Source organism: Heterocephalus glaber, unplaced genomic scaffold (assembly GCF_053883595.1).
Source record: "Heterocephalus glaber isolate CG9 unplaced genomic scaffold, H.glaber_assembly_v1.0 deba00001545, whole genome shotgun sequence".
Classification (NCBI taxonomy): Eukaryota; Metazoa; Chordata; class Mammalia; order Rodentia; family Bathyergidae; genus Heterocephalus; species Heterocephalus glaber.
Genome location: NW_028258338.1, coordinates 1,033,275 through 1,055,570, shown reverse-complemented (window position 1 = coordinate 1,055,570; position 22,296 = coordinate 1,033,275). Strand labels below are relative to the sequence as shown.

The window sequence follows — 22,296 nt, the reverse complement described above, 5'->3', positions numbered from 1 at the left end:
ACAGTCTTTTCAAACGCTCCAGGACTTGGTATCTACATCTAAAAGAAGGGAAGCAGATTCTGATACCATATACAAAAATTAACTCAAACTGGGTGAAACATATAAGTGTAAAAATTAAAACTGGCTAGGTGTGTTGGTGCGTATGCCTATAATCCCAGCACTTAGGAGGCTGAAGCAGGAAGAGGCTGGCCTGGGCTACATAGTGAGTTCAAGGCAGCCTGAACTACACAGAGAGATCATGTCACAAAAAAAGAAAATCAAAAAAAAGTAGCACATGCCTGTAATCCCAGCACTTGGGAGGCTGAGGCAGAAGGATCACCATGAATTCAAGGCCAGCTTGGGCTTCATAGTGAGTGAGATCCTATCTCAAAATACAAAAAAACAAAATAAAAAAAAGTAAAGAATTAAAATTTTAGGGCTGGGGATTCAGTGGCACCATGCCTGCCTTGCAAGCGCAAGGTCCTGAGTTCAATCCCGGTACCACAAAAAAAAAAATAATAATTAAAACTATAAAACACTTAGGAGGAAAACAGATATAATCTTTACAACCTTGAAGTAAGCCAACAGTTCCATAGACAATAAAAACTTTAAAAAGTTCGATCCTGGTACAAAAAAAAAAAAAGATAACCTAAAAACTTTAAAAAGAGATAAACTGAACATCAAAATTCATTGGACAAGAACACAAAAAGACAACTCCAATAATCATAGAAAATATTTTCAAATCATATATGCAATCAAATCCAGTATCCAAAAATCTATAAAGAATCCTTACAACTCAATAGAAGACAACCTAAAGAATGGGCAAAGGATCTGAATAGACATTTCATATGCAAAAAAGATACACAAATGTCCAAGTACATGGAAAGATATGCAACATCAATAGTAATAAGGGAAATAGAAGTCAAAGCCTCAGAGATACCACTTTATACCCATTAGGCTGATTATAATCATAAAGACAAATAGCAGTAAGTGTTGAGAAGGTTATAAAGAAATGTGCACCTTTGTGTGTTGCTATCAGTAGTGTAAAATAGTGCATCCAACTGTTTTTGAAACAGGCAGTTCCTCAAAAAGACAGTTATATGACCCAGCAATTCCTCTCCTAAGTACAGTATATCCCCAAGAAAACTGAAAGTACAGGTTGAGTAACCCTTATCTGAAATGTCTGGGATGAAAACTGTTTTAGATTTCAGATTTTTTTGAGATTTTGGAATATTCACATTTGTACAATGAGATACTCTCATTGGAACCAAGTCTAGACATGAAATTTATTTATGATTTATATATACCTTCTACACATAGTCTGAGATAAATTTTATAGAATACTTTTAGTGCACCTGTCTTTTGACTATGACCTATCATATAAAGTCAGGTATGAAATTTTCCATTTGTAGCATCACACTGGTGCTCAAAACGTTTTAGATTTTGTAATATTATTCAGCCATTAAAAAGAATGGAGCACTGATAAATGTAACATGAATTTTTGAATACATGCTGAGTGAAAGAAGCCAAACACAAAAGACAACATATTACATGATTCCATTTATATGAAATATTCATAACAGGCAAATTCATAAACAAAGTAATACAAAAGTAGTTGCCAGGGGCTGAGAGGAGGGAGGAATAAGAAGTAACATCTAACATTTTCTGGTAATAGCAGTAATGGCTGCATAACCTTATAAATACACTAAAAGCAACTGAATTATACCCTTAAAGCGTAAACTTGATAGTATGTGAATTACATCTCAATTTTTTCAAAAGTACATTTAACTAGATGAAACTAAAAATATACCAAGATGTGTATGCCACAGCTAAATAAATGCTGAGAGGGAAATTTATAGCACTAAATGCTTACATTAGGAAAGTCTGAAATCAATAATCTAACCTATCTTGACCAGAAAAAGGAGAGCAAAATAAACTGAAAATAAGCAGAAAGGAAAAATAAATTCAGAAATCAATAAAATTGAAAACAGAAACACAACAGAGAAAACTAATGAAACAAAAGTGATTCTTACAAAGATCAATAAAGAATAGCTTCTAGCAAGATTGACACATACAAAAGGGCACAAATAACTATTGCCAGGAATAAAACAAAGGATATCTCAAAAGACCTGGAAGACATGAAAAGGATAATAAAGAAATATTATGAACAACTCTACACACATGAATTCTAAAGAAAATTTTTATTTAAAATGCAGTCTCTCCATATTGCCCAGGCTGGTCTCAAATTCATGAGGTCAAGTGATCCTCCTACCTCAGACTCCTGAGTAGCTAGGACTACAGGCATGTGCCACTGCAGCTGGCTTATACACATAAATTTAACAATTTAGATAAAACAGATATGGAGGTTTAGCTCAGTAAAAGAGTGTATGGCTGGTATGTGTGAGGCACTGGCTTCAATGCTCCACACAAGAAAAAAAGGTAGATAAATCATTTTATTGAAAAGCACAGACTACACCACAACTCATCTAATATGAAATAGCCTTGAAAAGATTAGAGAAATTCAATGTTAATGAAAAACCTCCCAAAAAAGAATCTTTAAGTCAATGTGATATTACTGAAGAATTCCACCAAACATTTCAAGAAAATTTAATGCTAATGCTGATTACAGAAATCAAGGAAAACTGAAATAAATGGTGATGCATACTGTGTTCATGAAGATTCAATAAAGACATCAATTCAACCGTGGCTGAGACAACTGGGAAACTTTTCAAAACACATACAATAAAAACTTACCCTAGACCTAAGAATTCCAGGAGTAAAGCCCAGGCACATATTCTTTAGAAATAAATGTCCCACACTCATCCCAGATGATTCTAATTTACAGATTAGAATGTAAGTCTCTCAGTCATTATCTCTTGTCATGGGGCTGAGAATCCTGTCCTCTAATTTCCCACCAAGCTGACATCAGCCTAGTGCAAGGGAGTCCATCAACCTCCACCTGAACCATCCCTCCATCTGCAGCCTTCCCAAGCAATCATGCTCCCAACTGACCACCACATAAATTTTCCTGAGGTCTCCTTCTTGGCCTTCAGCTGTTATGAGAGGTATCCCACATAATTAGATTAATGCATTATAAGAAGCAGCTGGCTGTGGTACCACATGCTCCCCTTTTTCTGCCCTCACGCACCATCCCCCCACCAAGAGGTCCCAGGGAAGACCTGTAGGAATGAAAAGTGTCTGTCCTTGCTTCACGGAACACTTGTAGCACTTGTCCACCTGGTCCCCAAAGAACATCTCATTCTGATTAGAGGAGCTGCTCCAGCACTCAAAGAGAGTCAGATTGGCATTTGTTGGGCGAATCAGGTAGAAGATCTTCTCACCCTGAAACAAAAGAGATTGATGTGCCAAAAATATCAAGCATTTCCAGAAAAAGTCCTTTCAAGGGTGCTCCAAAGGGTATTCTCCCATGTTCCACAACCATGGTAGTATGCCATAGTTCTTTCTCAAACTCAGTAAGAATCATTTTTATGTGATTTTTAAGTTTCTATAAATTTGACAAAAACAATTTGGAAAGGACATTTCCAACAAAACTGGTCAGGTTAGGACATATGTATACCTCACGCTCGTATATTAGATGCAATAGGAAATGAAACATAGCCTCTACAGATGAGATCAATACTACTAGCGGTAGGAGAATTTAAGGTCACATACCAGCGAAAAGAAACCTGAAGTTGCCTTTAAATGCCATTTACAGAACGTTCCCATTCACACCTGCAATCAAAGCTAATAAAACTTTAAAAGTTCAGGAACTGCATAAGGACTTCTAAAAGATTATGTTAGGTGATTATTTGTTGGAAGAACATTTTGTTTTCTAATGCTGTTTTGCCTGGATAATCATCAGACAGACAATTTGGCAAAAAAAAAACAACCAAAAAACTCACCAACACAGAGATCCCCATGGATTGATGATTTAACCAATATTTCACAATAATAAAAAGCAACACTACTAGAAATATCTACTGTAAAAGTGGAGAAATCTGAAAGCTCTATAAATTAGCTGATAGTCTTATATCAATATTAATTTCATGATTTTTAAATTTCCTGATTGTGATAACTATACTGTGATTATACTGAGAATATCTTTGTTTTTAAGAACTAGCTACTGAATTATCAGAGATAAAGGAACACTCTAACCACTCTCAAATGTCTCAGAAAAAAAAATAATGTAGCCATTTTATTATGTTTGCTTTGGGGAAAAAACAATAAAATGATAACATTTGGATTAATAAAATGCTAACATCTAGGCAATCTGGAGACGGGCACACAGGAAAACTTCCCATTATTTTTGCAACTTTTCTATGAAAATGAAATTGTTTAAAAATAAGAATTAAATCTAACATCTATATAACAGCATTTTCATGCACATGCCCAAATTTCTTCATGACAAACCTGCAGGAAAACTAGTTGAAGATGCGTGATCATTTGGACAACAGCAATCGTCTAAATCTACTGTTCTTCCTTGGCATTTCTTTTCTGTTTTGTTTTGTTTTGTTTTGTTGACACAGGATCTTGCTATGTAATTCAGACTGGCTTTGAACTCACTACGTAGCCTAGGCTGACCTCAAATTCATGGCAACCCTCCTGCCTCAGGCTCCCAAGGGCTGAGAATACCAGCTCTCTTCCTTGATATTTCTGATAAGAAAACTAAAAGTCATACCTCAGTTCACAAACATAATTCTTTCCATGATTCCGGTCACAAATGGAATTGGATGAGAACTGAATCAAATTTCCCATAAGGTCAACATTGAACCTGAGGTTCAACATTCGTAAATCAATAAATGTAATGCACTATATTAACAGAGTCAAGGACAAAAACCATATGATCATCTCAATAGATGCACAAAAGGCATTCAACCAAATCCAACATCTATTCATGATAAAAACCCTACAGAAAATTGGAATAGGTCTTTATCTCAACCTGATTAAGGCTATCTACAAAAAACCAACAGCCAACATCATACTAAATGGTCAAAAACTGAAAACTTTCATGCTAAAATCAGGAACAAGACAAGGATGCCCACTATCACCACTCCTGTTCAATAGAGTTCTGGAAACATTAGCCACAGCAATTAGAAAAGAGAAAGAAATAAAAGAAATAAAGATAGGAAAGGAAGAAGATAAACTGTCATTATTTGCTGACAATATGATACTTTACATAGAAGACCCAAAAAACTCAACCAAAAGACTTCTAGACTTAATTGACAGATTCAGTAGAGTAGCTGGATACAAGGTCAACACTCAAAAAACAATAGCCTTCTTATACACAAATACCAGACTCACTGAGAGAGAAATTAGGGAAACAATTCCTTTTACAATTGCATCCAAAAAAATGAAATATCCAGGAATCAATCTAACAAAGGAAGCAAAAGATCTCTACACTGAAAACTACAGCACTCTGAAAAAAGAGATTGAAGAGGATACAAGAAAATGGAAAGACATCCCTTGCTCCTGGATAGGAAGAACCAATATAGTGAAAATAGCCATACTTCCAAAACTACCATATAGATTTAATGCAATGCTGATTAAAATTCCAACAATATACTTCACAGAACTAGAGAAAACAATCCAAAAATTCATTTGGAACCAGAAGGGACCTAGAATACCAAAAGCAATTCTGGGCAACAGAAACATGGCTGGGGGTATCACAGTTCCCAACTTGAAACTATACTACAAAGCTACTGTGATAAAAACAGCATGGTACTGGCAAAAGAACAGAACCGAGGATCAGTGGAATAGATTAAAAGATGCAGAAACAACTCCAGACATACTCAGCCACCTCATCTTTGACAATGGAGCCAACCACCCTCATTGGAGGAAAGATAGCCTATTTAATAAATGGTGTTGGAAAAACTGGATTTCAACCTGTCAAAGATTAAAACTAGACCCATACCTATCACCATGCACTAAACTAAGATTGAAGTGGATTAAAGATCTAAATATTAAGACAGAAACACTAAACTTGCTGGAAGAAAAGTTAGGTAGAACTCTTGAAGACACTGGCATAGGAAACGACTTTATGAACAAAACCTCAATAGCATGGGAACTAGCACAAAGAATCAATAACTGGGATCTCATCTCATTAAAAAGCTTCTGCACTGCAAGAGAAACCACGAACAGAGCTAAGAGACAACCTACAATGTGGGAAAACATTTTTAGCAGCTTTACCTCAGCTTTACCTCAAAGGTCTACTGTCTAGAATACATAAAGAATTAAAAAAAATCAGACTCCCCAAATTCAAAGACCCAATTCACAAATGGGCATCTGAAATGAACAGACATTTCTCAGACAAGGAAGTAAAAGCAGCAAATAAATATATGAAAAAATGTTCAACATCACTGGACATTTGACAGATGCAGATGAAAACAACACTGAGATTATACCTCACCCCAGAAAGAATGGCTGCTATCAAGAAATCAATCAATAACAAATGCTGGCGGAGGTGTGAGGAGAAAGGAACCCTTCTCCATTGTTGGTGGGAGTGCAGGCTGGTGCAACCACTGTGGAAATCAGTATGGAGATACCTCAAAGAACTAGGGCTACAGGTCCCATTTGACCCAGCTATTCCCCTGCTGGGTATCTTCCCAAAAGAATTAAAAGAATCATACCACAGCAATATATGTGCATCCATGTTTATAGCAGCACAGTTTATAATAGCTAAAGCTTGGAAGCAGCCCAAGTGCCCATCAACTGGAAACTGGATAAAGAATATGTGGTTTTTTTAGGAAATGGAGTACTACTGAGCCATAGTCATTTATAGCTAAATGGATGCATATTGAGGCCATACTCTTAAGTGAAATAAATAGGACACACGTGTAAATACCCAATAGTTTCTCTAGTATGAGAAACTGAAAGTGTAAATAAGGGTTAAAATGATTAAAATGAATAATCGATAATTTGAAATAGGACGAAAAGTCCAAAGGGGTAAGGGTGATGGGAGGGGAAGGTAAAAGGAAAGAAGGGAAAGGAAAAATTATGAGAAATGAACAAAAATGGAAATGAAGTCTATGTAAATAGGGTGGAGGGGGTGAAGGGCGCACAGGTAATGGGGAAAAAATAAGAACCAAGATACATCACGTACAGGTACAAGCACCCAATGACAAATGTAAACGTATTGTATACCTAAAATGTACCAATAAGAGAACTTAAGGAAAAAAAAAAAAAACAATGAACCTGATTGCTGAAATTGATTCGATTCTCATCAAATTCAGCTCGTGACCAAATCATAGAAAGAATTAAGTTCATGAACCAAGGCACCACCATAGTATAAGCAATAGTAAAATACAATCAAAATTATTTAAGAAATGTGTTTTCCCAAAGGCAAAATTCCTTCATAGTCAATGAGAATACTCTAATTACAAAGTTATAATAATCACTAATTTTAAAAAACTATAAGAATCATGACTAAAAATAAGACTTCTCCATATATCTTCTACTTTGACTAGAGTGGCAGTTAACCATATACAGTTGTCAAAACTCATCAAACTAACTTTAGATAGTCTATGGTATACAAATTATACCTCAATAAACTTGGGGGAGGAGAAGTTTCTCATGTTATGAAGAATTTCTAAAGTATATGGATATTTCCGTACATGTTGGTGGAGTACAAATTGGTTCATTGAAAGAGGTAACAGCTGGGAGAACCTGAGGCATTTGCTGTTATTCAAATTTTTTGATTAAGCATCAAAACTATAAAGTATAGACAGGCTATGATCAGCCAAAATGCCGTCAAAGAATAGTTACATAGAAATGTCACACAAATAGACTCTGGAATGCAGGTAGACCTGGGCAGGCTTTTTTGTGTCAACACGTGACACAAGCAGAGAGGCCCAAAGTCTGGATACTCCCAGAAGTCATATCCATTCCTACCTTGAGCACATGGTACCACACTGAGGTGCCACCAAAGTCAATGTGAAAGTCTGTGTAGCTATCTCGTACACTCATGAGGCAGTACTTCTGTACATTGGGTCTCTCAAACACACTCTCCTCTGGCCACAAATTCTCGACCCATGACAACTTGCGAACAATCTTAGGTGTCTCCACGAGGTTAGAAAGCCTAGCAAAGAAGGGGTAGAAGTAAATGTTAACTGGAAACTGAAAGCTGAAGCCCGAATAAAATACCTATATTTCATGAGGGTCAGATGAAAAATAACAAGTTCTTCCCACAGAATCCACAAAGGCACACAGGACACCAAGCATCTTCATTCCACTCAGCTCCTCAAATCCCAAGTTCCAGTTCTACAGCCTTCTCCAGTAGAAAGTGGCCATTTACTCCAATAAATGCTCATACTCCTTACCCTGATCTACTCACTTGGCACTTAGTTTGTAACAGTTATTGTATCATCTCCATCTTATAGTAAGGATTTCTCATAATGATGAACCATTAGAGAAACCCCTTGGGGCTCAGTTTCAGGTAAAAAAGTGTTTCTCTGAAACCTCTGGGTGTTTTTATCCTAAAATCACATTGTACTCTCCTCTTTGTTCTAACCTTCTCAAGATTTAGTGAAAACTCTACAGTCCATCTCCATTAACAATCTAGACATTCATATGTGCATTTTATATAGAGTACCTACTAGATGCATCCTATTTCACAACCCTTATTTTCCTTTTGTTCCAATTTTCTCTTCCCCACACCCCTCTCCATCTTTGCAAGATACCTCAAATAGTCTTTCAGGATAAAGTAAGGTATTTATAAACAGTTTTTAAAACACTTTTGGGTTGTCTAATCATGCATCTTAAAACCAATACCAAGGAGAGCCGGGGATTTAGCTCAGTGGTTCTGCCACCTGCCCTGCAAGCACAAGGTCCTGAGTTCAATTCTTGTTACCAAAAAAAAAAAAAAAACCAATACCAAGGGTTTTAATATTGCAATATAAATTGGCTGTAGAGTATACATGACCTTCTGGAAGACTATTTTGCAACTTCTCATGAATCTATAATTATTTCAAAGTTAAAAGTTAAAAATATAAATAGTAAGCTAAGGACAAAAAGATATGCTGTGATTTCTTGATATTTCCTACAGGTCTTAGCACAAAGACCATATACATATATGTGTAATATATGTATATATACACTTACATATGTGTGTATGTATAGGTATACATTATATATGTATGTACATATATACATATGTACATATACGTATGTACATATATACCTATACATACACACATACATCCAGAGACAATCAGTTAAAAGTTATAATATAGCTTTTCTTTTTAAATTCTCCTTAGAGAAACTACTTGGGGGTAATTTTAATGAACCTATTTTCAGGGACAAAGGACTTATCCTGGCAGGCAGTGACCATGCTGCAACATAAATACCAGAAAAAGATCAAAGAAATCTACCCTAGATCTTGAAGAAGCCAAAAATTAAAATAGATATTGTGTAATCTATGCAATGTTAGAAATTCTAGAAAAGAAATATGACTCAGTTGTCATGATGTGAGCAGCTATCTTAAAAAGTATAACTCAGGAACCGGGGATTTAGCTCAGTGGTTCCGGTGCCTGCCTCACAAGTGCAAGGTCTGGAGTTCGATCCCCGGTACAAAAAAACCACAAAAAATATAACTCAGTTCCCCATCCCAAACAAAGAAACCACCAGGACAAAAGGAAAAGAACCCAGATATATATTCGGTACACCACAAGTTCAAGACACTTTATCAGGATATTTTGTTACCATTGCCCTCCTACCTGGTATCTGAGAATTCCAAACTGATGACATTGAGGACTTTCTCTCGCTTCCCGCTGTAATAATATTTCACAAAGTCACCAAGCTTCATCTTGCAGTCAGCCTGGCGGGCCACATCAATCACATCAATTTCTTTGTCAGAACCTGGAGTAAAGAAATGAGCTCTGTGCCAAGTGGACTCAGGGACAAGGGAAGAGTTATCCCCTTACCAGTTCCCAGAACTGCCTTATAATCAAAACTTCTACTGAGCTGGGTGTGGTGGCATACATGCCTGTAATCCTAGCACTCCGGAGGCTGAGGCAGGAGGATCACCATGAGTTCAAGGCCAGCCTGGGCTACATAGTGAGTTCAAGGCCAGCCTGAACTACATAACAAGACTCTGTCTCAAAAAACCAAAAACAAACAAAAACAAAACCTTCTATTGACAGGTTTAATAAAATAAAACCTTCTATATACACATTGTATATGTGTATGTGGAGGGGGGTATGAATCTAACACTTTGTCTTTGTACCTATGTGGTTGGTGCAGGCCTGCTAGGACAATGGAATTACCTAAACACAGAACCTCACACAGTGCACTCCATTTGTCTAGGCCCTACTTTCATATTTCTTTTCTCCCTCTCTCCGCAAACACTCATGCAACTAGTAGGTAAGGTAATAGTCAAAAACTCTGATCTCAAGTGAGGACAGAGAGACTATAATCCCTGAAATTTCTGAGGTGAAAAAACATGGCTCAATCTAATTTTGTGTGGTCTATTGACAGGGAAGGAAAAATAAACTAGGATTTTAGCTCTAGCTTTACCAAAGAATGACTCTGTTCAAGGTATTTCACCCCAGATTCCAAACATGGCTAGAAAGGAAATACAAAAGGTGAACTGAAGGGGAAGAGACACAGGTATTGACAAGAGTGGACAATGTCATTTCAGATGCCCATTTTTGAAATGGGTCTTTGAATTTGGGGGGTCTGATTTTTTTCAGTTCTTTATATATTCTAGATAGTAGTCCTTTGTCTGAAGTACAGCTGCTAAAAAATTTTTCCCATATTGTAGGTTGTCTGTTAGCTCTGTTGGTGGCTTCTTTTGCAGTGCAGTTTTTTAATATGATGAGATCCCAGTTGTTGATTCTTTCTGCTAGTTCCCATGCTGCTGAGGTTTTGTTCATAAAGTCTTTTCCTATGCCAACGTCTTCAAGAATTCTACCTACTTATCTTCCAGCAAGTTTAGTGTTTCTGTCTTAATATTTAGATCTTTAATCCACTTCAATCTTAGTTTAGTGCATGGTGATAGGTATGGGTCTAGTTTTAATCTTTGCCAGGTTGAAATCCACTTTTTCCAACAGCATTTTTTAAACAGGCTATCTTTTCTCCAATGATGGTGGTTGGCTCCTTTGTCAAAGATGAGGTGGCTGAGCATGTCTGGAGTTGTTTCTGCATCTTCTAATCGATTCCACTGATCCTCAGGTTTGTTCCTTTGCCAGTACCATGCTGATTTTATCACAGTAGCTTTGTAGTATAGTTTCAAGTTGGGGACTGTGATACCCCCAGCCATGTTTCTGTTGCCCAGAATTGCTTTTGGTATTCTAGGTCCCTTCTGGTTCCAAATGAATTTTTGGATTGTTTTCTCTAGTTCTGTGAAGTATATTGTTGGAATTTTAATCAGCATTGCATTAAATCTATATAGTAGTTTTGGAAGTATGGCCATTTTCACTATATTGGTTCTTCCTATCCAGGAGCAAAGGATGTCTTTCCATTTTCTTGTATCCTCTTCAATCTCTTTTTTCAGAGTGCTGTAGTTTTCAGTGTAGAGGTCTTTTGCTTCCTTTGTTAGACTGATTCCTAGATATTTCATTTTTTTCGATACTACTGTAAAAGGAATTGTTTCCCTAATTTCTCTCTCAGTGAGTCTGGTATTTGTGTACAAGAAGGCTATTGTTTTTTGAGTGTTGACCTTGTATCCAGCTACTCTACTGAATCTGTCAATTAAGTCTAGAAGTCTTCTGGTGGAGTTTTTGGGTCTTCTATGTAAAGTATCATATCATCAGCAAATAATGACAAAGAAGTAAAAGCAGCAAACAAATATATGAAAAAATGTTCAACATCACTCGTCATTCGAGAGATGCAGATGAAAACAACACTGAGATTCCACCTCACCCCAGAAAGAATGGCTGCTATCAAGAAATCAACAAATAACAAATGCTGGCGGGGGTGTGGGGAGAAAGGAACCCTTCTCCATTGCTGGTGGGAGTGCAGACTGGTGCAACCACTGTGGAAATCAGTATGGAGATACCTCAAAGAACTAGGTGTAGCGGTCCCATTTGACCCAGCTATTCCCCTGTTGGGTATCTTCCCAAAAGAATTAAAAGAATCATACCACAGTGATATATGTGCACCCATGTTCATAGCGGCACAGTTTGTAATAGCTAAAGCTTGGAAGCAGCCCAAGTACCCATCAACTGGAAACTGGATAAAGAAAATGTGGTGTTTTTTTTTATAAAATGGAGTACTACTCAGCCATAAAGAATGAAAAACTAGAGTCATTTATAGCTAAATGGATGCATATCGAGGCCATACTCTTAAGTGAAATAAATAGGACACACGTGTAAATACCGAATAGTTTCTCTAGTGTGAGAAACTGATAGTGTAAACAAGGGTTAAAATGATTAAAATGAATAATTGATAATTTGAAATAGGAAAAAAGGTCCAAAGACGAAGGAGTGAAGGGAGGGGAAAGGGAAAGGAAAAGAGGGAAAGTAAAAACTATGAGAAAAGAAAAGAAAAACAGAAATGAAATCTATGTAATCTATGTAAATAGGGAAGGGTGGAGGGGGTGAAGGGCACACAGGTAATGGGGGAAAAAATAAGAACCAAGATACATCATGTACAGGTACAAACACTCAATAAGAAATGTAAACGAACTGTATACCTAAAATGTACCAATAAAATGTACCAATAAAATTAATTTAAAAATTTAAAAAAAGAGAGTGGACAATGTCACAGTTAAAGAGTATCTGTAATGTCTTACCAACATAGTGTTCCACATCCCTCACAGTGAATGATGGTGAGGGCAACGTCATTCCCAACCCATCCTTCTTCAAGACCAAGATGGGCACACTGAAGCTATTCTCTTCCAGAAACTCCACAGTCAGCTGACTTCCAGTGGGCTTCAGAATCACTTCATCTGAGCTGTGGGCCACAAGAAAGAAATCTTGAGCCTGAATGCTCTGCTCACCAAAGGTCTTACTGGATGCCCTCACTCACTCAAGAAGTGGGGTCTTCCCTAAGAGGCCTTATATGGGCTTACAATTAATGGCATATATCTCATGTGTCGGGGAGGAAATGAACTGTCCAGGGTAAGAGTAAAAGGGGCTGGATATAGCTCAGTAGTAGAGTGCTTATCTAGTATGTGCAAGGCCCTGGCTTCAAATCCCAGCACCACACACACAAAGTATGAGGCAAGGTCACTGACAGAAGTGGGGAATAGTCAGTCAAAATGGCACTCTTCTCTAGATAACAAATGAAAAAATGAGTCAATATCCTGCCTAGAACGACATATCCATTAAGTTTTGCTGATTTGGTCTATCCCAAAGCAGCAACCTCCAATTTAAAACATTAACCCAAAAAAGAAAAAAGTATAAAAAAGCAATTTTTACAACCACTTTCCGAACACACATACTTAGCAAGAAAAAAGGAGATTTTTTTTTAATTGTGCTAGAAAAAAGACAGTAGATTAGCTGGGGGTGTAGTTTAGTGACAAAGCATATTGTTAGCATGCATGAGGCCCTGGGATCAATCCCCAGCACCAGAAGAAAGGTAAAGGAAAGATAATAGACTATTTGACAAGTTGGACTGTAACAAGCATATTAAACTCCATGTCTATTTCACTTTTTACATATTCTACATACTAAAGATTAAAAGACTAAACTGCAAATAGTAAAGCCATAAGAGCAACAGAAAAAACATGGGGGAGAAGGCTCAGTAAACATTAAAAATAGTAATAAATTACTTTAACTATATAAAAACTAAAATTTTTTGCAAGGAAAGCTGTTGTAAATCAGTAAAAATATATATACATATATATACACACACACACATACATACACACACACACATATATACATACATACAAGCCTGGCATGGTGGCACACACGAGAGGCTGTGGCAGGAGGACTGCCACAAGTTCAAGGCCAGCCTGGGCTACACAGTGAGTTCAAGGCCAGCCTAGGCTACATTGCAAGCCCCTTTTCAAAAAAAACCCAGAAAACAAAACCACACACTCAAAAAACCATCAACACAAGCATGTAGCTAACAGAGAAAGAAATAAAAATAGCTTACAAATGTACAAAATCTATTTACACCTGAGCATGGTGGCACATGCCTCTAATCACATTACTCTGGGAGGCTGAGGCAAGAGGATGGCAAGTTCAAGCTCAGCCTGGGCAATTTAGCAAAACACCCTGCCTCAAAATTTTAAAAAATCTATTTACCTTCTTCATAATTAAAATAATGCAAGTAAACAAAGTTTTTGCAAATAGGGAAGGGTGGAAGGGGTGAAGGGAGGGCAGGGGAAGGGGAAAAAAAATAAGAACCAAGATACTCATGTAATGGTACAAGATCCCAATGATGAATGTAACTGTATTTTATACCTAAAATGTATCAATAAACTTAATGGGAAAAATAAATAAATAAAATAATGCAAGTGGAAACACTAAGATTTTATTTTTATCTTATCATAAAGGCAAAAAAGTTCAATGATAAACAATGTTGGTCATGATACAGAGAATCAGCACCTTCACACACTCTGTGGTAGTATGAAATGGTACAACCACCAGAGAATTAACCTGCAGTGTTTATAAATATTTTTAAAACACAACACATTCACTTTAGGACAGAAAATCTATACATATATACTCACTCATTACATATGCAAAAGGTAAAGTATAAAGATGAAATTCACTGCAGCATTTTTTTCTAACAAGAAAATACTGAAATCAAATATTTATCAATAGAGGATCGTTTAAATAAATTGCATATCCATACAATGTAATACTAAATAGCCACGAAAAAGAATTAAGACCACTTGTAAGAGGTATGATCAAAAAATACAGTAAATATTTAAATACAAACAAATTTCTTAAAGTTAAAAGATACATCACCATTAATCTCCCTCAAAATACTCCTCATTGCTTTGAACACACTTCTCATAATTCTTGCCACTTTCTAAAGATGTTCTGGAAGTCCTTTCTCATGAGTGCTTTTAGTTGCAGTAGTAGCTAACTCTATGTCCTGAATCAATTCAAAATGTTTACCTTCCGTGGTCATTTTGACATTGGAGAAGAGCCAGAAATTATTTGGCGAATAACATGCATAAGGACACAATGTAATCTTTTTATGAGCCTGCCTTTATGTTGAATGGCACTTGGCAGTAGCATTCACAGATGTTTTGATCATATCTTGTAAAAACACTCATCAAAGAGGACTTACAGAACTGCTTTAAAAAGCAGCAGGAAGGCTGAGGATTTAGCTCAGTGGTGCCACTGCCTGCCTCCCAAGTACAAGGTCCTAAGTTCAATCCCCCGTACAAAAAAAAAAAAAAAAAAAAGGAAGTATTTTGAGGGAGATTAATGACAATGTGTCTTTTACTATGATCATTTTTTAAAATTTAAACATCAAACATATATTTTGATCACACCTCACATGTATGCTATGGATAGATCACCAAGAAGCGTAAGTTAGGATTTTTAAATAAAAAGTAAAATGTAGAATGTAATGTTTCCATTTGTGTTAAAAAAAAAGTATATACAAGCCATGTTTGTGTATGCAAAAGTTATTTTTGAAAGAAAGAATGCTCAATAAATTGGTTGACTTAAGAGAAGGGACCTGAGAGATTTGGGATTGAGAAGAGATTCATGACCTTTAAATAAATTCAACAAAAATAGTAAGTTGAAGAAATAATCCAAGTGACACTTTAATTATAGGCAACCTGAAATTCAAGTTAACACTTTAATTACAGGAAACCTGAAAATGGTTCAATGAATTAAAAACCAAGCAAAAGAGTTATTTATTCATTAATTTTAAATTTTATTATCTTGTTCAATTCACATATTAATTTCTTTTAATAATGCCGGTTTAATTAAAAATTTCTTGATTGAAAAAGAAATACATGATCATTCAAATTTTTTTTCATTTTTAAGTTTCCTTTTCTCTACAATAAGAGAATTAAATTTGCTGAGCATTAAGATTCCTTCCAAGCCGGGCATAGTAGTACATGCCTGTAGTCCCAGTACTTGGGAGGCTGAGGCAGGAGGATTGCCTTGAGTTCTAGGCCAGCCTGAGCTACATAGTAAGACCTTGTTTCAAAAAACAAACAAACGAAAAGATTCCTCCCAGTTCTAACTTTCCTTGGGTGCATGTAAATATCTACTCCTGGCTTAGGGAGAATACTACTTCCCAACTTCTAGAAGTCTGTTGTTGTTTTGGAAGGTACTGGGGAATGAACCCAGGGCTTCATGCATGCTATAACAAGATTTTATAAGTGAACCCAAATGTACTATGTACATCAAATGGAATTCTCTAGCTGTCTCTCAGAAACTGACCAAAACAGAAGTTCCCTCCCCAGAGGGAACTTGCAGAGCCCAAAAGACATTCACAAATGGAAGAAGAATCTAATGACACTGCCAGTAGGAAAGCTGGCAAAAGATGAGTCTCAAGTCTCTCAGGGATTCTTATTCACCAGATCTTAAGGAAAGGGTCCTCACCTGTCAAAAGTCCTACTCCTCAGCTCTCGAATGAACACAGAGCTCCCAGTCTTCACAGGCTTCCCTTTGTGTGTATCATGCCCTTTTGAAGATCCACGCCGTTTTTTCACTACACCAGAAAAAAATATGAGATCATGAATCAGAAAGGCCATGAACTATGATTCCATGAACAAGGGCCTCACAGATCTTCCTCTCTTCCTATCTAACAATCCCTCAGAGAATCTAGAGTTAAAGAATCTCTTTCCTCAGAGATTAGGAAAGCTCCCAGTGAAGATGGGTGCTTCCTCTATGCAATCCCTAGGAACAGAGGGAGTAAAGCTATCCAATTCTCCCTTCTCAGTGAGGCAGCTTCGGACCTGCATAAGCTTCTGCTATTTCTTGAAGAAGATGAATTTGAAGCACTCAGGCAAAGGCAATCACACCTGAAAACTTCCTCTGCTTTTATCTCTCCTCTGGACAACCTTTTGATAGAAACCATAAGATCTACTTACTAATAGAGGGTCCATGTAAGACCTCACAGTTGGGGCAGTGGTAGAGGTCAATTTCAGCAGCCTTCTCCTCTTCAACACCAACACAACTGGAAAAAAGAAAACCAAGACTCTTTAAATTTTTCTTTTTTATAAAGTCTAGAATACTACTGTCCAGTATACTATTAGTACATGTGGCTATTTACATTTAAATTAACTAAACTTCAGTAAATTTAAAATGCAGTCCCTCTACCACAGTAGCTGTATTTCAAATGTTCAGTACATGTGGTTATTAGTCACCATATTGAGCACATTATGAGATATTTTCATCCATGCAAAACTTCTACTGGTCTAAAAAATTATGCCAGAGCTACACAATATTAAGCTTCATTAAGACTCAGAAAACTCAAAGCTAGAAAAGATTCTAGAGTAATGATGTTTAATAAACATATAAATGTGAACCAATATGTAATTTAAAATGTTATAAATAGCCACATTAAAAAGCTAAATAGGTAAAATTAATTTTACTAATATTTAAATCAATACATCCAGAATACTATTTCAACATATAACCCAAATTTTAAACTTTATTAAGGTACTTTGTTACATAAAAACCACTAAAAATATTTTATAGTCAACAGTACTTTATTGAGAAACTGTTACATGAAAAACACTAAAAATATTTTAGTCAACAGTGGCTGTAAATAAAGGATTATAGGTAGACATTTTTTGCATCCTTATCTGTATTTTCTACATCTCAACAATGAACTTGTAATTTATTGCACATTGTAAAGTTTATTTATTTAATTTTTTTTGTGGTACCAGGGATCAAACTCAGGACCTTGCGCTGGCAAGGCAGGCGCGTTGCCACTGAGCTAAATCCCCAGCCCTAAAGTTTAAAAAATATTTGTTGTGTTTTTGAAATTTTGAGTTTGCATGTATTCACATTGGTAATTTCACAAAATTAAGCCGTTCCCTTATCAGGGAAGGCAGCAACAGTCCTTTAAAGAACTTCTGGCTAGGATTAAACTCCTAAAATCTTTGGTTAGCCATTCACAGCAGGGAGCATAAAATATGGCAGGGCTCAAATTGTTTCAGTCTAGATCAGTGGCAGTGAACCTAAGCCACGTGTGCCACAGTGGGCTGTTTGTTAGCACTGAAAGCTCTAAAAGGTTGGCCATCACTGGTCTAGATCATGTTCATAAACTTGCTGGGATCACAGGCATGCACCATCATGCCCAGCTTAATTCATTTTATAAAAAGACTCACCAATTATATACTGGAAATAAAGGGGAAAAAGAAACCTAATCCTTTACCACAAAAAGTCAAAGAAGTGCTGTGCTAGAGCCCTACTGGATTGAAGCTGTACATTCTCCCAGATGCTCATAACTCAGGGCTCGGCTTTAGATAAGACATCCCCCTCACTCACCACTAAGACTTCAAATTCATTTCTCCTCTACTCTTATGTAAGATCTCCAGCTCCTCTGACTTTCAACCATATAGTCATACTACCCCCTATTCTTCTTCATCACTGCCAGTTACCCATCTCATTAACACACCCTTCACTTGCAATCCTCCTACCTCAGCCTCCCAGAGCACTGGAATTACAGGCACCATGACCAGTAGTACCCACCTTCTTTATTTTTTAATTTTTATTAGTATGAACTGCAAAATGATTACATTTCTCATGGGGAGTTTGTACATGTACATAACAAATCTTACATTTTTTTCACCCCCTTCCCCCTACATCTTTTCCTCAATTTCTTGATCCCCTTCCCTTTTACAAAAGAACTGTATCACACTCTTTCTATTATATCACTTTAATTTTGCTATTTATATTTAGGGGTTTTCATACAAGAGAAATATGATATTTAAGCTTGTGTGTCTGATTCATTTCAGTTAACATTATGGTATCTACGTGCATCCATTTTCATACAAATGACTCAAGTTTATCCTTCTTTATGGCAGAATACTATTTCACTGTGTATAAAAACTACATTTTCTGGGCCAGGGATTTAGCTTAGTGGTTCCGCTACCTGCTTTGCAAGCACAAGGTCCCGAGTTCAATCCCCGGTACCAAAAAAAAAAAAACAACTACATTTTCTTTGCCCATTTATCTTTGTGAACATATAGGCCTCTTCCAATATTTAGCTATTATGAATTGTGCTACTATAAACATGGCTATGTATGTATCATTGTAATATGGTATCTTAACTCTTTCAGGAAGATACTTAGAAGGGGAATAGTGGGGTTGAAAGGAATCTAGATTTAGTTTTTTTGAGGAATCTCCATACTGATTTCCATGATACTTGTACTAGCTCACATTCCCACCAACAAAGTAGAAAGGTTCTTTTTTCACAAAAGCCTCCCCGGCACTTATTAATATATGATTTCTTATGATAACCATTCTTTCTGGAGTAAGATGGGAATCTCAGTGTTATTTCAATTTGCTTTTCTCTAATGGCCAGAGATACTGCATATTTCTTCAAGTACTTATTGGTCATTTATACTTCTGTTTGCTCATTTCAGTTGCCCATTTTTTGACTGGGTCTTTTATTTTTAGGGGTCTAATTTTCTTGAGTTCTTTATATACTCTATAACTCCAACCCTAATCCAAAGGCATTTATTCCACGCAACATTTTCCAGGTGCATCTATTTTCCTACAAATGTCTCAAATTTGTCATTCTTTATAGCCAAGTAGTCCATTATATCTAGATACTACATTTTGTTTATCCAGTCATCTATTGATGGGTGTACAAGCTGCTTCCAGGATTTAGCTATCACTAATTGTGCGGCTAGGGCCAGGGATTTAGCTCAGTGGTTTCACCGCCTGCTGCACAAGCGCAAGGACCCGAGTTCGATCCCCAGTACCAAAAAAAAAAAACAACTAATTGTGCAGCTATAAACATTAGTATACAAGTATCACTGTAGTATGATGACTTAAGGCCCTGGAATCCAGCAGATACGGGGGACAGATAGTGTGCGACTGCTAAGACCTATTTTGTTTCCACACCCATGTTGTTGCCTGTGAATGTTGGATCTTGCTCTTAGTTTCCTACTAGGCATGGTCAGTCAATGGTGTCTGCCCTACAGACACCTCCCACTTTTTATATCCCTCTTTGCACCCCAAATCCTGGTTTCCTCTGCCTAGCCTTATGGCCTGTGGGTCTGCAAGGTCTCCCAGGTTCCAGAGGCCCTTCTGTCTATATACCCCAAGCTCTGACAACCATCCCTGCTCACAGTGGTAGAAGGAGAAAACAGACCACTAAGCTTTGTGCTGTTGTAGGCAATGGAGGGAAGAGGAACTCCATGCAGCCTGCTGGACTTAGTTCTACCACTTTCAGACCCTGCCATCTATGGAAGCCACACACACCCAGCTTGGCTTCTCAGAATGAAGGGTAGGGCCCTGCATCCCTCCCAGCCCAAACTCAGACTTCTCACGGGGCCTAGGTCCAGCCTACACCCTCTCCACAACTGTCTCCTGTGGCTGTCTCCCACCCAGGTACTGAGTTAGGGCAACACCAGAACTCTGGAGTATAGCTTCTCTGCAGTTGCTCTGTGGCATGGTCCCAGACAGTTAACCCCTTCCCAAAATGTCTCCTGATTAAACTCTCCCAAATATGATGGGCCTAGCACTAGATTTCTTCTCCAACTCTAGCCTGCCATTCAAAAGTCACTTTCAGAGTAAAACACTATGCTGTTTTTGCAGTATATAATAGCCATGGGTTTCTCTTGAGGCCAGTGCTGCTGGCCCAGTCTGCAGTGTCCCCCAGCTGCTGACCCCTCTCTAGGCTTACCTTGCATCAGAGGAGGCAGGTCCCTCTCCCTGGAAGCCAGGGTGAGCCTTCCAGACTGCCTCTTTCTTTTCTCTCTACTGTGCTCAGTCTCCACAGCTTCTCAGTTTCCAGTCTTCCCACCTGCTCCCTTCCAATTCCCAGAGATCCACCTCTTTCCTTCTCTTCACCAAATTGTCTCCTAGGTGTCCCAACTCTACATTCCAGAGAGGCTGCAGTTCGTTGCTATTCTCTACTCTGCCATTTAGCAGCTCCTCCATGTTCTTTCAAACAGACTTCCCCAATGTCTTGACCTCCTTGTTCGTATGTGTAGTACTTGTCTTCTTTATATCACTTGACCTCTTACCAGCATTTCCATGCTGCCAGCCCTGCACTCTCCACTGACAAGCTCACTATCCTTGACTTCATTACAACCCCAATTGCCTGATGTCCATTTCTTCAGCTAACATTTAATGAACTAACATTTAATAAGCATCTACCAGGGCCTGGTCTAGGCTCTGCTAAAACAATGATGCAAAATAAACTGCTGTATACAGAAATCTCTGCCTTCATAACGCTGACATTCTTGTGGGGGAAGGAGTCAAGAAATGAGATAAATCAACCCAATCATTGAAATATGTTTGTTGTACATTAGACAATGAGAAGAGCTAAGTCCAAAATTTTAAAAAGCAGGGCGGGGAATATATGTAAGTGTATAGGCTGAGTATCCCTCATTTGAAATGTGTGAGACCAGAAGTGTTTTGGGGTTTTTCCAGAGTTGAGAACATTTGTATACACTTTATGGATGCACATACTTTACTTATGTAAAGTAAAAAGTGCCTGGGACATAGTAAATTCTCTGTATATATTTGCTAGTATAATCCAAATTATCATCATGTCCTATCAACAATTCTAATTAGCTATCAGTTGTGCCCTTCTATCATTCTTACTGGCCCTGTCTTAACCTAGGCCACTATTCTCTAACTAGGATTACTATCCTGATGTCCCAACTAGGCTCCTGGCCTCTACTCTACTGTATCCATTCAAGTGATCCTCCACACTATAGCCAATGTGATAATTTTAAAAGACAAATATGATCCTTTCAACTCATGCTCAAAACCTCTTATAGCCTTCCTACTTCTTTCTTTTTTTTTCTTTTTGGTACCAGGGATTGAACTCAGGACCTTGCGCTTGCAAGGCAGGCGCAGTGCCACTAAGCTAAATCCCTGGCCCTCCTTCCCTACTTTTCTTAAGGTACACATAAACTAATCATGGCTTAAAAGGCTTTGACTCTCTGGTCTCACCTCTTGCTCCTTAAACACAGCCGAGAGCTACATAATTAGAGAAGCCTACTGCAAATTAAAAGTGAGAGCCCCCCAGTCAAAAAAAAGAAATACTTTTAGCCTTCTCCATGGTCTCTCAACTTACTGTAAGGTTATTTGCTACTTACTGCCACACTCCCTCGAGGGGATACTCAAGGGGTAAAGGCAGGCCCCCATAAGCACTCTGGAGCTAAGTATATATGTTGCAGCACTGGACCCTGACTCCCTCCATGCCTCCACCTGGGCTCAACACTCCAGCCATCCAGCCAAGAACCTGTTCAAGGAAGCAAAAAGG

General features: G+C 37.5%; 1 protein-coding gene across 5 annotated transcripts in view; it reads right to left on the bottom strand.

The window, feature by feature from the left end:
• Positions 1–22,296, bottom strand: part of Phf8 (PHD finger protein 8) — a 143,808-nt gene that overhangs the window by 105,603 nt on the left and 15,909 nt on the right. For 4 of the 5 annotated variants that reach the window (XM_004873522.4, XM_013068783.3, XM_087189640.1 and 1 more), the window contains exons 3-8: positions 16,931–17,016; positions 16,440–16,548; positions 12,707–12,867; positions 9,690–9,831; positions 7,867–8,053; positions 3,159–3,321 (exon numbers count right to left, since the gene is read on the bottom strand). In XM_004873522.4, the coding sequence (XP_004873579.1) occupies positions 3,159–3,321; positions 7,867–8,053; positions 9,690–9,831; positions 12,707–12,867; positions 16,440–16,548; positions 16,931–17,016 (848 nt within the window). Of the gene's footprint in view, positions 1–3,158; positions 3,322–7,866; positions 8,054–9,689; positions 9,832–12,706; positions 12,868–16,439; positions 16,549–16,930; positions 17,017–22,129; positions 22,205–22,296 lie in introns of those variants that run through there. The other variant, XM_087189642.1, reaches the window with a different exon arrangement.